Source organism: Castanea sativa, chromosome 8 (assembly GCF_040712315.1).
Source record: "Castanea sativa cultivar Marrone di Chiusa Pesio chromosome 8, ASM4071231v1".
Classification (NCBI taxonomy): domain Eukaryota; kingdom Viridiplantae; phylum Streptophyta; class Magnoliopsida; order Fagales; family Fagaceae; genus Castanea; species Castanea sativa.
Window position 1 is genome coordinate 24,687,405 of NC_134020.1, and position 16,752 is coordinate 24,704,156.

The 16,752-nt window shown below is 32.8% G+C and overlaps 2 protein-coding genes and 1 non-coding gene across 4 annotated transcripts; all 3 read right to left on the reverse strand.

Moving 5' to 3' along the window:
- LOC142608194 (13S globulin basic chain-like) lies at positions 1–3,857 on the reverse strand. Of its 2 annotated transcripts, none has more exons than XM_075779913.1 (3): positions 3,803–3,857; positions 435–1,136; positions 1–188 (listed from the first exon to the last, which is right to left on the reverse strand). In XM_075779913.1, exons 2-3 carry the CDS (start codon positions 1,013–1,015, stop codon positions 68–70), a joined length of 702 nt encoding a protein of 233 aa, XP_075636028.1. In that variant the 5' UTR covers positions 1,016–1,136; positions 3,803–3,857; the 3' UTR covers positions 1–67. The 2 variants fall into 2 exon arrangements, with proteins under 2 accessions (XP_075636028.1, XP_075636029.1); XM_075779914.1 differs by lacking the exon at positions 3,803–3,857 and adding an exon at positions 2,561–2,687.
- A 1,567-nt stretch (positions 3,858–5,424) lies between these two features.
- On the reverse strand, positions 5,425–8,240 carry LOC142608354 (11S globulin seed storage protein Ana o 2.0101-like). The gene is made up of 3 exons (XM_075780114.1): positions 7,695–8,240; positions 6,025–6,745; positions 5,425–5,771 (listed from the first exon to the last, which is right to left on the reverse strand). The coding sequence occupies exons 1-3, from the start codon at positions 7,888–7,890 to the stop codon at positions 5,618–5,620; spliced, it is 1,071 nt and encodes a 356-aa protein (XP_075636229.1). The 5' UTR covers positions 7,891–8,240; the 3' UTR covers positions 5,425–5,617.
- A 7,770-nt stretch (positions 8,241–16,010) lies between these two features.
- On the reverse strand, positions 16,011–16,082 carry TRNAH-GUG (transfer RNA histidin (anticodon GUG)). The gene has a single exon. It is a non-coding gene; the product is annotated as a tRNA-His (tRNA).
- Between the last annotated feature and the right edge of the window lie 670 nt (positions 16,083–16,752).

A 16,752-nucleotide genomic window follows, 5' to 3' on the forward strand; every position in this document is an offset into this window, starting at 1 on the left:
AGAAACTAGAAAAATTAAGCTAGGTTTTTTTATCAATTTGGTGGAGGGAAGAAATGGCATCAGAAATTCAGAAGTCCTTCTTGAGTGGTTTTTCTGTAATGGCATCCACATCAAATGCGGCCTGGAGCACCTGAGGAGATAGAGCCTTCCACACTGAAGTCCTTCCAGCTAAGTGGGTGAATATTGGACTGCCACAGAAAAACATAATCATTCATGAGCCATGGAACTTATACAGCTAAGGTTCTTGATAAAGAATCAATTATTGCACCAAGATAATGATAATACACAATATCCTTGATAAAGAATTAATTGTGTCTAATACTAGCAGATCAATTAACCAGGAGAACCAAAAGCTAAACAAGCCCACAAAAAATTCGATTAGATATAAAACAATAGCCTAAAACAAATGCAAGCTAAGAATGTGGAAGTCTTACTTGGGGGTGGTGATGATAGAGAACCACTCCATACCATCAGGAGCTGCAATCTTCGAAACAACAAAAAACCTTGGCACAATGAGCAAATTACCTGCCTTAACAGTTGTTTCCAAGACCCTGTGGCCATCAACACCAACAACCTGAAGACAGCCACTACCCCTAATAACATAAGTCACCTGCAATGCTGAGTCACAAGAAAATCCAGGAGAGCACATAGCACTCCCAACCAACCTAACAAGGTCAGCTCCAAGCCCAACTTCACCAACCAAAGGAAGGTTATTAGTGTTCAAGACCACAACCCTTCCACCTTTCTTAATGTCCACGTCTAATGGAGCCTCCTCACAATTCAATGCCATACCCTCTCGATGTTCTTTCTTTGGTTGAGGCCTTTTAAAGTTCCCATGAAGCTGGACAATTCCATTGCCTGATTGCTTTCCCACAAGGTCCTTAACAAAATTATCATCCAAGTCCCATGCTCGACTTACAAACTCAGTAGTGAACCCTGTGAAGATTCCATTGGAACCCGTTAGGAAAAAATCAGTGAATTCCCCAGATTTGTGAGCTTTTGAAGTATCTCCCATGAACAGAAAAACTAACTCAGTGTCCTCCTTGTTGTACCACCATGTAACAACACCAAAAGGAAGGGCAATGGCATCACCTTCTCTTCGGATTCAGGAAGGACAATTCCAGCTACACCAGTTTCTATACAAAGAAAAATCAATGAGCACTAAGTTAACATAGAGGTAAACCACAATTGCAATACAAAGATATTACATGATACTACACAATGATTGCTGACAGAATTTGGTTCATATGTAGACAATATGTTCAGCAAAATTACAAATTAATTACATCAGAGAAGAAAATTACTAGATGTTTAATCATCTGCTACATGCATAATAGCACAATACTACCTTTTCAAATACAACCTGGTATAAAAGCATATTTCCTTCCAATGTTTGTAGGCTATAAAGGCCTACAAATTTATTCTTCCATAATAAGTTGAACAACCTAATTACTTTTTTATATATATATTCTTTAAATTCAATTAAGAAACCAACCTCAAGTGAAAACACTAGAAAAAAAAGTTTGGATAAAATTTAGAAAAAAAAAAAATATATATATATATATATATATATATATATATATATATATATATATATGACAAAGATAGAGCAATAACGAAAACAGAATATCATAATACATTAAAACATGCCATCGATGACTTGAGTGCACCTAGTCCATGATGGACGCCACGAAACTAGTACAACTTTGGGCTCTCTGCTAAAACATAGAATATTTATACAACAGAATCCAAAATTTCTAATGATACACCAAAAGAACTAAAAACTCAGATTTGTGTGAAAACACAAGAGTTTGTTAGACTCTAAATAAAAATTACGGCTAGATTGCTTTTCCTCTAACTTAAACTAAGTGCAGAATAAGAGTAAATAAGCGCAAACAATCGATACAATTACCCTAAGCCATATTCATACAATATCAACAATAAAAGATAAGCTTAAAGAGTAGAGAAGAGAGATGCAAACACAAGATAACACGGCAATGTGTTATCGAAGAGAAAACCGAAAAACTCAATGAAAAACCTCTCCGCCGCCTTCCAAGTAAATCAATCCACTAGAAAATAAGTTGAAATACACGAATAACAAAATACCCTCCAAGCCTAATCTATCCAATGTACTTAAGCCCTCCAAGCTCCTGCTACCAACTGGCTTCTTGGAACCTTGTCTTCTCTAGCTTTTTCGGATCCAGCCATTCAACCCGATTGCATCCGCCAATGAATAGCTCCTTCCAATGCTTCCCAGCAACACCAAAATCTCACTTAACACTCAGATTGGGTGTGGTAAGTGTTTGGCTATCAACCTCTCATGGATTTTAGAGATGAAGATGTAGGAGTAGAGGAAAACCACAAGAAAATGTGTAAATGATTATGGGTATAACAATTTCTAATTCTCAAGAGTATTTTCTAGGATTTTCTCTTTGAAAAACACTCCTTACAATATGTGGATAATAAGGGTATATATAGTGTGAGTAAAGATTTAGTAAAACAAAACATGACAAATTAATCAAACAGAATGTTTTGCAAGTATTTCGCTGGAAGGCTTTACCCACGAGACACTCACGAAAACTCCAAGCTGGCATGACTCTTCGCATTCCAGTCATGTGCTCTACACGTGGCTCTTTTGCGGGATAGCTTCTCGCAAGGCACTCGCGAAATCCACTTCTTCATCATTTTAAGCTGGAGTCTTCACACTCTCTCACACTCATCCCTTACAATTAAAAACCCACATAAATACAAGGAAATTATTGAAGAAATTATAATCAAATTTGGTACGGAATTAAAGCCAACATAAAATAGTTGTAAATTACAACTTTACACCTTTTATAGATAAACTAGAGAATTTTTAATGCTCTCTTGCAGCTGTAGCTCAATGAAAGTTTTGTAGCATTTGCTAATACAATATTTTAAAATCTCTGCATTTGTGTGCATAAATTATCTTCTTAAGTTCTTTGTTTTTTTATCATTTGAGTGATATCACAAGGGAAGATGATAAATTTTGAAATTGTTGTTTCTTTTTCTGAAAAAATCTTGAAATGAGAAGAAACTCTTTTTAACATACCTACAACCTACCATAGTACTCCTACCCCTATCCTTGTAAAAGAAAAAGGTTTATCTCTTGACCCTGAAAATCTCACATTGATAAAGGTAGTCCCTCAAAGCGAGGGAAAAAAAAAATCAAGGTTTTGAGATCAATAACTTATTTTTCTTGATAGACTATGATTGTAAGTTGTAATTTATTGTTTAATTATTGATGTTGCTATTCAATTTAATAAATGTCCACATAGATTCTTGAAGAGGAAATATTTGTTGGATCCTTTCATTTCTCTTTTTCATCATGAAAAATCTCAATAAAATGGAATCATTTTAAAATTACAACCACTTGATATTTAGAATTCGGTTCCACCCAAATTGCATACCCAATTCGATAACTTATTAATTTGTGCATTGTGAGTGGTGAACACTTGCAAGCACTACTTTTCGTTTATAACTCATAGTCACACAAATCAACAAATTATGAAATTGGGTGTGTTGTAGCATTGCCTCAAATTGGTTGTGCCGTAGTATTGATGAAGCAATATTTGGGGCAATACAATCCATTTCATGATTCAAGTGGTCTCTTCTTGTGGCATATAAATAACCTGACCTTCTCAAGACTTTGTTGCATATAGATAACCTGACTTTTGTTGGAAAATATGGCTAAATAAACAAGTTTTGATTCAACAATACAAACCCTAAAAATTTAGCAATGACAAAAATAAATAGATAGAGTTAGAAAGATCTCACAAACTATAGAATCACGCAAAATGCGTTGTCTTTAAAGATTGATTCGTGCCACCCGGAGTAGAACTTAGTGTGAATGGCTCTCTTGGCCGAACAACCCCCAAGATTAAATTATAGTAATTTCTTCAAGTTGATCATACACTCAATCAAGAAGAACTAGGAACAACCCTACTTGCCTTTCCTTTTCTTAAAAAAATGAAGCTGAAATTTCTGTGCAGCAAAAAAAAAAAAAAAAAAAACAGAGCAACTGGAGAAGAAGAGAGAAAATGCATGTGTTGAATAGTGTGATTTTTAGGGTTTATAAGCTATATGATGTGAGGGCTGAGGGCTGCACCAACGGCTACTGTGCATGCCAACGGGCTGAATGTTTAATGCCCAACAGGCATAACCAAAAGAAAGTGAGAGGAATGAGGCCCAAGAGAGATATAGACAAGCTTACGCCCAACCCAAACCCAACTCTAACCCTTAGCCCATTATCTTTCAATCTACCACTTATAAGGTTCTATGGTTTATTAACCTACATAAGAACACATCTCTAACCAATGTGGGACACAAGCATAGTTTAAAAGTTTGAAACACACGTACTCCAACAACTTCTCAAGACTTGCCCCATCAGAGTGAAAGACTATTTGATTATGATGTTATAGTATATGCCTATAATATTCTTCCTTGCCTTTAGATTGGTTTCAGTGTCAGGTTTTTGGGTGGATGAATTGTTTGATTTGCGCATCAAAGAATCTTATCCACTATGATCAGTAGTACTTCATTGTTTTGGTCTAGTTACTAGAGCTCCATGCCCTTAAGCATTATAAATTTTTATTTGAAGATATTGGAGTTTTTTTTTTTTTTAGAGAAAATGATGGTAAACCTTGCTATACATTGGGAAAGGGGAAGGATGACCAAACAATAGCCTTCTCATTCTCTTTTGCAACACCAGCAAAAATTAAAAGCAAAAAAATTACATCTTAAAGGGGTAGCAACAAAGAATCTAAAAGATCAATTTATTTCCGCAATTTCAAAACATCTGGCACATAGAACTTCAAACTTTCTGAATAACTGCAATAAATTTTATAAACTAAATATGCATAAAATCCAACCAAGTTAATGCAATTAAAAAAAAAAACTAAATCATGATCTTTGATTGAAATTAGAAAAGGCGCTGCTTTGAATAGGCCGATGTTGTTAGATAGATGGAAACAATATGGGAAAAAAATTTGTCTTCCCGTTAATACAAATCATCGTCGGTTTCAATGACTATGTGAACTACTTCAAATTAGGAGTTGATTTGAAATAATTTCTTTCTGTAGGATAGGAGGACCATCTAACCATCGTCTTGTTGTACTGAATAATTTCTCCAAATTAAAGAATCAACGGTGCTTATTAAAGCCCAGTTTGGACCCTCGTTCACCAGCCAATGCAAAACCAAATCAAATTCGTTAAGTTGTGAATTTTCATCATTCTAGACTTCCACAACCTTAAAAAAGTAACCAAACCAATTTTTCCATGAGCTTTTTTGGTGACCAGAATTAAATGCATTAATATGAAACGAACATCCAGAATCAAAACTCTATTAACAAGTCTACAACCAGGGCCATAGGCTCAGCTATACAAATTATTTGGTGACTAGAATTAAATGGAAAGAGTTCTGCATTAAAATGAAATGAACATCCAGATTCAAAACCATATTAACAAGTCTACAACCATAAACCCAAGACAACGAAAGCCCTATTTATTGAGGCGATTAAGAAGCTAGCAAAACAAAGCCAGTTTTTTGATCAATTCAATAGAGGACTAGCAAAACTAAGCTAGTTCTTTTATCAAATCAATTCGGTGGAGGGAAGAAAATGGCATCAGAATTCCTCTTTGAGCGGAAAAGTTTTTCTGTATTGGCATCCACATCAAATGCGGCCTGGAGCACCTGAGGAGATAGAGCCTTCCACACTGAAGTCCTTCCAGCTAAGTGGGTGAATATTGGACTGCCACAGAAAAACAAAATCATTCGTGAGTCATGAAACTTCTAAGCTAAGTTCTTGATAAAGAATCAATTGTTGCACTAAGATAATGACAATACACAATAGGCTTGATAAAGAATTAATTGTGTCTAGTACAAGCAGATCAATTAACCAAGAGAACCCAATAAAAACAAGCACACAAAAAATTTGATTAGATATATAACAATAGCCTAAAACAAATGCAACAATGTGGCTAAGAATGTGAAAAAAGTCTTACTTGGGGGTGGTGATGATAGAGAACCATTCCAAACCATCAGGAGCTGCAATCTTCGAAACAACAAAAAACCTTGGCACAATGAGCAAATTACCTGCCTTAACAGTTGTTTCCAAGACCCTGTGGCCATCAACACCAACAACCTGAAGACGGCCACTACCCCTAATAATATAAGTCACCTGCAATGCTGAGTCACAAGAAAATCCAGGAGAGCACATAGCACTCCCATCCAACCTGACAAGGTCAGCTCCAAGCCCAACTTCACCAACCAAAGGAAGGTTATTAGTGTTCAACACCACAACCCTTCCACCTTTCTTAATGTCCACGTCTAATGGAGCCTCCTCACAATTCAATGCCATACCCTCTCGATGTTCCTTCTTTGGTTCGGGCATTTTAAAGTTCCCATGAAGCTGGACAATTCCACTGCCTGGTTGCTTTCCAACAAGGGCCTTAACAATATTCTCATCCAAGTCCCATGCTCGACTCACAAACTCGGTAGTAAACCCTGTAAAGATCCCATTGGTTCCCGTTAGGAAAAAATCAGTGAACTCTCCAGATTTGTGAGCTTTTGAGGTATCTCCCATGAACAGAACAACTAGCTCAGTGTCCTCTTTGTTGTACCACCATGTAACAACACCAAAAGGGAGGGCAATGGCATCACCCTTCTTAATTGCAAGGACCTTCTCTTCTGATTCGGGAAGGACAATTCCAGCTACACCAGTTCCTATACAAAATGGAAGAAAAATCAATGAGCACTAAGTTAACATAAAGGTAGACCACAATTGCAATACAAAGATATTACACAATAATTGCTGACAGAATTTGGTTCATACTCTTACCATTACTCTGTAAAAAAAAGTTATGTAGACAATAATATGCTCAACAAAATTACTAATTAACTATATCAGAAAAGAAAACTAATGAATGTTCCTGATGTTACATGGAATAGCACCATACTACTTTTTCCAAAGACCAAGTTATCAAATCATATTTACAAACTGGTCCAAAAGCATTGTTCATTCCAACATTTAAACGCCTAAAAAATTTTCTTCCATAACAATTCGAACAACCCGATTTCTTTTTCTTTTTTTTCCTTTTCTTTTAATCCAATTAAAAAACCAATCTCCAGAAAGAAAAAAAAAACACCCAAAAAAATAAGGTTCGGATCTAGTTTAGAATAAAAATTAAGAATACGACAATAGATGGAGCAATAAAAGCCATAACAAAAAACAGAATATCATAATAGAGTATAAAACAAGCAATCGATGATTTGATGAGTCCACCAAGCACATGATGGTTACCACTAAACTAGAACAACTTTAGGCTGTCTATTATTAAATTGAATACCCCAAATTTTAATTTCACAGATTCATCTAACAGAATAAAAAAATTAAAAAGTAAATTCCAGTAAAATTTTATTCTACAAATTGCATAGCCAAACAAAAGCCCATCCATTAAATATATTAATTATCACATATAAAAAAAATTAAAAAGAAAAAACGAATCATCAAAAGATCAAAAGTATCTAGCAACAACAACAACAGAACATGCAATATATTTTGATCCGAAAATAAAACTTAAAACCCACAAACGCAGACATGCTTAAAAAGACAAAAATCTATAAATTTAAAAATAAAAAAAAAATCAGATAACAATTATGTGTATAAATTTACCTTGGAGAACATAGGCAACCTTGGCAGAATCAGAGTAACGAGGAAGAGCAAAACCGTTCTTCTCCAGGGCCAACTTGGCTGCACCAATATTTCCTTCACGCAGCATGGGAAGCTCAGATGGAGACCATGCATAGTATGACCCACCATTGCCTCCGTACACCTTCCTAGCCAACTTTGGAGAAAGATCAAGCTCCATAATTTTCAATCTTTGTTCTTTTCTCTTAAATAAAAATACCAAAGTATCTTTCTTGCTTTCTGTGCGTTAAAAGAGAGTAAGAAAGGACGTATATATATATAAAGAGAGCAGTGAGGATTGAGAAGAGAGACTTTGTTAGATAAGTATTGTTTCAAAAGATTCTACTAGATAAGACTGAAGTAGTAGTAGTTAACTGCAACTGATTTTCCTACTGTTTGTTATTATACGCTTTGTGATTAAAAAGCACGAAAACTGTGGGCTGAGGTGTGCTGAATAAAAATCCTACTCGTATGACACGTGATTTGCGTGTGCAATCATGCTCTTTTATTTTATTTTATTTATTTTAGTTTAGAATTATAATGTTTAAAAGTGGTGTATAAATAATTGTGTGTATTTTTTTATTTAAAAAAGATATAAGGTACCATGGAATAATATTTACGAGAAATGATATACTCACAATATACTCACAATATTTTTATAACAAATTTTAAGTAGCATGTTATTACTGGTTGTTATTATTTTGACAAAAAAATAATGTTATTCAAATTTGAACCAATGACATCTAATTACTTGTGATTTATTATAAATGTGGATGTACCACCTCTCAATGTTTAAAAATGAAATAGAGATAGTGTCTTAAATTTTAGGCCAGATATAGAAGATAAAGGAGAAAGCCCAAAACTTAGCAACATTAAATTACTATTTTATCCAGTTATTTAATTCAAAATTATTTAACTAAAAGAGAAAGTATCTTAGAGAGTTTAAGAATTTGTGTGAGGATATTTTAGTATGAAAAATGTTGAAAACTAAACCGGGGATCTTATTATTAATAGTATAGAATAGATACTCCTTGTAATAATAAGTCATGTATTTGAACTTTTGTTTTCTTTTATATTTTGGTTATTTTATAATTAAAAAAATAAATAAAAAATGTGTTCTATTGTGATTGGGTGGAGTTTGTAATGAGGAGCGTTGGTACAGAAGATACTGAACACATTATATTTTTCGCAATTTATTAAGATGATCAACACATCATGCTTCTGATGATATTAGTTTTATATGACTTACCAAAAACACCACATTTACCAATCACAATGTGCCAATTCTTTCATCGTTGCAAAAAATATTTATGTAACAATATTTATATTTCTCGAATTATAAAATGTGAAAAGTGTAAAATGGGTTGCACCAATTAAGCGTCAACATATATATAATAGAATGAAGGGTTTGTACTTTGTACAATTAAAGCAAATATCAATTTTTCCAATATTAGAACCTTTTTCTATCTCATTTGTGTGTATTTGTTTATCCAAAAAATAAAAAAAATCATTATCCATACCTTTGTTTGACAGCATTTATCCATACCTAAGTTTTGTCATAAATCATTATCTAACTTAGATTTTATATTAGAATTGGAAGGTTTTTTAGGTGCATTGCAATAAATTTTAAAGTTAGAATGGATAAAATTTGTAAGATATATTTAATTCGGGACTCGTTGTTTTAAGCACTTAGTATTTCGATTCTAATTTTTTTTTTTTTTAAAGGCACTTCGTATTTCACTCCAAAAAGATTTGGTTGTTATTTGTGATCACGAAAATATGTGAAAAAATAGTTAGTTAGTTGAATATCATAAATTAATATCCAACTTAGATTTTATTTCAGAATTGATCAAGTTTGTTTAGGTGCTATGGATAAAATTTGTAAGATATATGTTGGGACTTGTTGTATTAATCCCATCGTATTTCAATCCAAATAGATTTGGTTGTTATTTGTGATCACGAAAATAAGTGAAAATGGTTAGTTAGTTGAATATCAAATCCTCTCCATATACATTTTTTTTATTAATTTCAATAATTAAATTTCTTTTAAATTTTATGGGTTTAATTTTTTATTATTATTCACTACAGGTAATTTGTAGAAGGAAGTAATACAATCTTATGTCTACCAGACTATCACATTCCTTTTTAGCATAGGTCACCTTTAAGGCTTTAATGTAGCCACATGTGACTTGTCTATCATTGTAACACTCATCTTACTTAAATTTAATTTAATTGCTTCTAAAGTGAAATTGATGAATTATTTAATTTATTTTGAATGTGATATTATTTTATATTATGATATCTACAAATAAAATAAGTAAAAGAAGATATAACGTGTAGAGTTATTTTGTGGATTATTTATATTTAACTTTTAGACTCCTTATCAGTTAAGGAAAAAGACAAGAGATTAAAACCTATTTGGATTAGGAGTTTAAGTATTATTGGAATCCTTTAGAGTTCTAGCCTATCTAAACAACCATAATTTGAGTTAAATTGGGAATTTAAGAACTTGGAAGCTTATTTAAGTTTTATGGGCTTCTTGGAGGCTAAAGAGATAAGTTTTAGTGGATTTTAAATTTCAGCCCAAATAGGAAAAGTTAATTCCAATCCAAGTAGGAAATGTATTTAATGTGTAAAACTGAATTTATTTAAGAGTACTAATTGGAGTGGGGTTGGTCTTCCTAGATTGAATTGGAGTGTTATTATATATATATATACACACACTGGGTCTTTTTAAGTCAGCCACATGAAAGATAGAGAAAGACGGTGAGATTCTGAAGAAAGAAAAAAAAGTCAGTGCTTATTGTGTAAAGGTTTAGGACCAGAGAATTAGGGTTTCTCTACACTAAAAAGAATAGAATAACATGGTACTACTAGAGTAGCCAACAAGTTAATATTATGCTAAGGTAAACATATAATACATACTTTTTTGGAATCATTAAGCACATCTTTGACTTAGGATTCATCATCGCATAATCGCATAGTCACGTGAAAATCTTAGAAATTATATTGATATATTCAAGGGAAAATAAGCTATCATGGAAGTATCTAATAAACGTACATTAGTTTATTGATTTTGAAAGAGATCTAATATATATGTGTAGTATCACCATTCTTTATGAGTAAAGCCTATATAGACATTTGTTAGGTGGTGTTCAATGGTATATATATAGGTATTGCAGATTGTTGTATTAGGGATTACACTACAATTATATAAAATATGGTATAGACATGATGTATATTAGAAAGCTATGCTAAATCTAATATTGCAAAAATCTTCACAATGGCTAAGGAAAAATTTTATAAGAGGACTTTTTAATTATTCGAAACCTGCCCTCATTGAGACATTTGATCCTTAATTAGGTTCTAATTGATATCATTCCGGACAATTGAAGTGAAGCTTGATTTAACAACTAGAGATAAGTGGACTTTTGAACATGACATTTCTCAAGATGTGTGTGTGTGTGTGTGTGTGTGTGTATTTGCAAAAGTGAAGTTTCAAAATCTTATATCATTGTCAATGCATTATACAAACCATAATTTTATTACTTTGAAGCTACTATAATTTGAGAAAATATTCATTATATGATATATGATTGGTATTGACAATATTATAATAAAGTAAGAATGTTTTTGAACAGTCAGCTAGACAATCTGCAACCTTTGCCAACACAGGGTTTAAGTGTTGGTCTTTAGCTAAAGTAGTGTTATTGTGGTGTGGTACATTGATATCATTTGCTCTTTGGAGCCTTGGAGCTAGTGTTGCCTCTTTGAGGTTAGTGTTATTGTTTCCCATGGGATTCACATACCGAGTGTTTAGCAGTTTATGTCTTTGTCTGGCTAATGTTTAATATTTTTCATATAAAATTATTGTTTTATTGTTATTGGCCTTTTATAAGTGGAAAAACTGTTTATTTCTATATTATATTGTTTCTACCTATTTAGTGTATTTTGGCCAATTATAGTGGTTACCATTTTATTTACTAAGTATAGTGCTATAGTTAAATGGTTTCTTCCTGACAGTTTTACCAAAGTATATTATATTACTATTAAAACTATTTGTAAATTTTTTGTAAAGCTTATATTTTTTTAATGGTATTATTATTTTGTTTTGAGAGACATCCTCATGTTATGTAGTCTCTTATTGAGTTTCTAGCTTACCCCCTTTTTTCCACTCTTTCAGATTAGAGCAGTAGAATCTCTATTGGTAGTAGATAATTAGAGCCATAGATTAAAGACTCTTTTTGGAGCTATGTTAGTTGATGGACTATTTTATTATGTTTTCTTAGGATAGTGAGTTTAGTATTCTTGAAACTATTTGAGATTGTATTTGGAAATTTTATTGTTAAAGTTTTAGTTTGTTGGATTTTATAAGAAAGACTTGATAGTTTGATTCTTATTTGTGGGTATTTAATTATGCTATCTTCCATTATAATAAATGTTGATTATTTATAAGACAGGTCATGTATCTAAATCCTTAGTATAAGTTTGGAGTGTTACAATCACATCCCTTTTTAGCTTAGGTCACCTTAATGTTAGCTTGTGACTTATGACTAACTATTGGGATGATTTGCTTGGTTTACCAATTATCACTACCCTCATAGTAAAATTCTAATGTATTTATGTCATTGCTAGGATTTATTTATTTATAGCACTGCGTACTATTGGCGCAATGGTCACTTCATAAGTATAAATGCTTGTAGAGTGTAAAGGGTAAGGATTGAGGTTCAAGTCTCCTCTCCAGTAGGACTGTAAATGAACCAAGCCAATCATGAATAACTCGGACTCAGCTCGATAAAAAGTTTGTTTATGTTTGTTTGTTTATAAAGAAGCCAAGCTTGAGTCTTAATTTTAGACTCGTTTAATAAACTAGCCGAGCCCAAACAAAAAAATTTGTTCACGAACAAACTTATGAACTATTAGGCTTGATACACAACAATTCAAGTATAGACTCATTTATAAGTTTATATATGTTAGCTAAATATACTCATTACACATATCTTAATAATGACATGGCCAACATGAGACCACTACCTATATTACTTTAATTTTTTCCTTCCCTTTAAACTGATCAGGAACAACTTTAGACTATAGTTACATTTAAAAATAAATAAATAATTAAGTAGGCCACATATAATCATTCACTATCAATTATTTAAAGTAAAGTTATAAAACATGTTAGTATTTTCTCATTCATAATAGTTACAAATAAGTATTTTTCTAGTCCTTCATCATCTGATGTGAATGTAAAAATTGTATTTTGAATAATTGCTGAAGCTATAAATAAGGAATGATTAACCTGAATGTAAAAATTGTATTTTGAATAATTGTTGAAGCTATAAATAAGGAATGATGAATGAATGAATTTAATTATGTAAATTATTAATTTGAATAATAGCTAATCATAAGCAAAAGTAGGTGCATGATAAAATGAGTATACTATTTTCATTTTCTTTTTTTCTAATTTTAGAGATTTAAGCATTTAATAATATAATTTTTTTAGATCTCAAGCTCAAAAACTTGATCTGAGCTTGAGTTTGAGCTTGATATTAAGCTTGAGTTTGGCTGGACTAATTATTCAAGCCAAGTCAAGGCAAGCTCAAACTTTTGGCTTTCCCACGAGTTCAAGCACAAACACTATTTTTAAGCTTTTCACAAGTTCAAGCCAAGCTCAAACTTTTGATTTTTCCTGACGAGCCAAGCTTGAACATGTACTACTCGACAAAGCTCAGCTCGTTTACGGTCTACTTTCCAGTATAAAAAATGATTTTTTATTTTTGGTTAAAAAAAAAAAGGATATATTTATTTATATTTTCTTTGCTTTCATGTCATTGCTTGGATTGGTAATACTATTTTGATCAAAACACCTTCAAAATCCAACGCGTACTCTGCCGTCTGTCCTGCCTCTTGTGAGCACTTAAATGTCGGTCTAGTCAATAACAAAATTAATTCAAAATTGGGATTTTTTTTTTTCCCTTTTTGAGAATAAAAAATAGGGATTTGATACTCATATCGACTCAGCATGGGATTCCATGGCTTTATAGTTTATACTCATTAAACTCATATAAATATTTTATTTTTTGGGTAAGCGATTGCTTGGCTTTAAACCAAATGGCTATAAGAATCTATAGAAAGCATAATATATGAGACAGCTAAAATGATTCCATTAATTCATCAAGAAAGCATAATATGAGCTTTGCTGGCTGCATGCATTTTCACATTGATATACACACCGTATAATAGTATTCAAATATGATGTCATATAGCTCAAACACTTTCAGATATACATGACAAAAAATATTTATGTATATTAAATTAAAAGGGAACCCAAACCTTTTTAATTTTATGTATTTGGGTCTAACAAAAGGGAACCAGATTACCACATTGTACAAAAGGGGGTAAAGGTGTGGGTTAATATGTCTTACGGTATATATTCCTTGATAAAATAGACAAAAGATTTCACCTAAGAAAAAGACGGAAAATATAAAACCTGGAATAGGATGTTATTTAATAATCATAATTTGAGAAAAACACTAACTACATTCTTACTCTATTTCGATTTCTATATATTTATTACAGATTTAATGTCGGATTTGCCAATTCAACACACTTCAGAGTCCAATTCTACACACAAATTCACATAATTTACAAATGAACTTTGTTGTGTATCAACCCTTAACTTCCAACATCCTTAATGCATGTGACCTTAGATTCAATGAAGAACCATTTTCGTTGCAAAATTAAAGAGGAAAAAGGTGGAGGAAGAAAATCGCAAGAGCCCAAGATGGGCAAGCCTAGGTCTAAAGCCACATCCCATGGCCAACTTGAAGGCATTCTGCCAAAGCTTTAATTTGATTGGTGAAGCAAAGTCCCCAAGCATGGTTCTTTGGTTGACGGTCAAAACAACCGAGTAATCGAGTATGATCCAATTACCTCTAGAATGAGAGGTAGTATTACATGCATCCGATGTATGGTAAATTTTTTCCTAGAATAGCCAAACCTCCAAGGCTCCAACTTAAAGCAATCCATATCAGACCAAACCTAATTTTATCTACATAAAAAGGAAGGGAGATTGACAACCAATCTTATCTACCTAGAAAAGAAGGTATGGAAAATGATACCTCCTTTGACAGTTTGACATCCCTCATCTAGTATTAATTAAGGTTCAATAACCTTTATTAGAATTTAATGCAGAGTGAACGAACTATTTTCCCTAACAACTATAGAAGGCACCAACACCTTCAAACCTAATGAGGGGATGGTGTATTGTCCGAACCTAAGCCTCTTGATTACATAGAGAAATATATGCTCTCCATCATCGTAGTCTATAATTTTGCTTGAGCTTATTATGTAAATTTCTTCATTAATTAACTTGACCTTCGGAACCTATCCAAAAGAAAAAACCTTGACCTTCAGAATGGCCGACCTACCCCATTTGTTGGTCTCTGTCCTAGGCCTAGCTAATGAGTAACATTTTATCTTCTTGCATACTCTTGCATGGCGAATCATTGGACATTCGACCTCTATGATTGTCAAATCAGTACTACAGTTTCGTGTTTCACTCCACCTACCTACAAGTATATGTGTGTGTATATTTGACACATAAAAAATCATCGCATTTGCAGATAACACATAAGCTAGAAAGTAGAAATTCTATAGTATCTACGTCAATTCATGATTGCACTACCTCCACTAGAAATTAAAGCAATTCGTCTTTCACTCAAATGTGATCACTTAATATGAAGATGAAGGTTACGTATAAAAAACAGTGTCGTGCTTCCTTGGCCAATAAGACCCCGGTGAGGTTGAAACTTTAAAATTCAAGAGAGGAAAAGGGATGCAAACGACATGTAGCTCTCAAAGATAGAGCTACAAGGCATATACTTTTCCTCTCTGACATATGTGGCATCTTAGTTTTAAGGATATAAAAGTATATACTAGTTTTGTTTTGTTTTGTTTTGTTTGGTGGCTTTTCTTTGTTTTGTTTTGATTTAGTCAATAGTCACAGTATCTTCTTTCCTTCTGTGATGTCTGTTATGTTATTTCTCTTCGGTTTGAAGAACTAGCAGTATCTGATGGTACGACACTAGACCACAAAGTGCAAGTTTTCGAAGCATGGAATCCAACTGAGCCATTACCACTTTGAGGAATTAGAGAACTTAATTTATTCTCCACATTAAAAAAAAAAAATGGAGAATATTAATTGATCATGATCAGAGGCTGATATGATGAGAGAACACTGCATGTATCGTGTGGCTCCCCGGAGAAAAGGCTGGAAAAATAGCAAAATAGAGACAAATGTGTGGCTGCTGGGATTCGAGCCCAGGTCTCCACGGCCACAACGTGGAATTCTTACCACTAAACTACAGCCACTTTGTTGTCAATTGTTTGGAAGCTTAATATTTCTACATACATTTGTGTTCCACATGACTCACTACTTTTTATTTCTAGAACATATTTTTCGTACTTTGGCATATTGAAGCAACAGATATTGTTTTTCAGCTAATTGTAAAATAAAGATACTTATGGCAGAAATTGGTTTACAATTTTAATTTTTTGTAAATGGTTTTGCTTCTCACTCAAAACTTATCAATCGAACCTCCACTGCATACCCCTCACTATCATCCTTGGTCTCCAATGGCCAACCATTGTCACCGGGGGCTTGTGGCTGCCAACACCCCCTGTCCTCGATCACTATTTTTTTATCTAAAATTTTCTCTTTTTATATTATATATATGCTTGGGAGATGAGAAAATGTAAGAAAGTAGTAGAAAATATATTTTCTAAAACTCTTTCGAGAACATAAAAAAACACGGGAAAATATTTTTCAGGGTATTTTCAGGAATGCAACCAAACATTTAAAAATAATTTCTTTTCTAGAAAAAATTTTCTTAGAACCAAACACAACTTAAGGGTAAAACTTAATGCCTTAAGTGCAATACATTAAGTTCCCCAATTAAATTCAAATAGTTCAATGCATCGATTAGTAATCTCAAAATCCAATAAATTGACATTAACCAATAAAATAAAAATAGTGTTATCT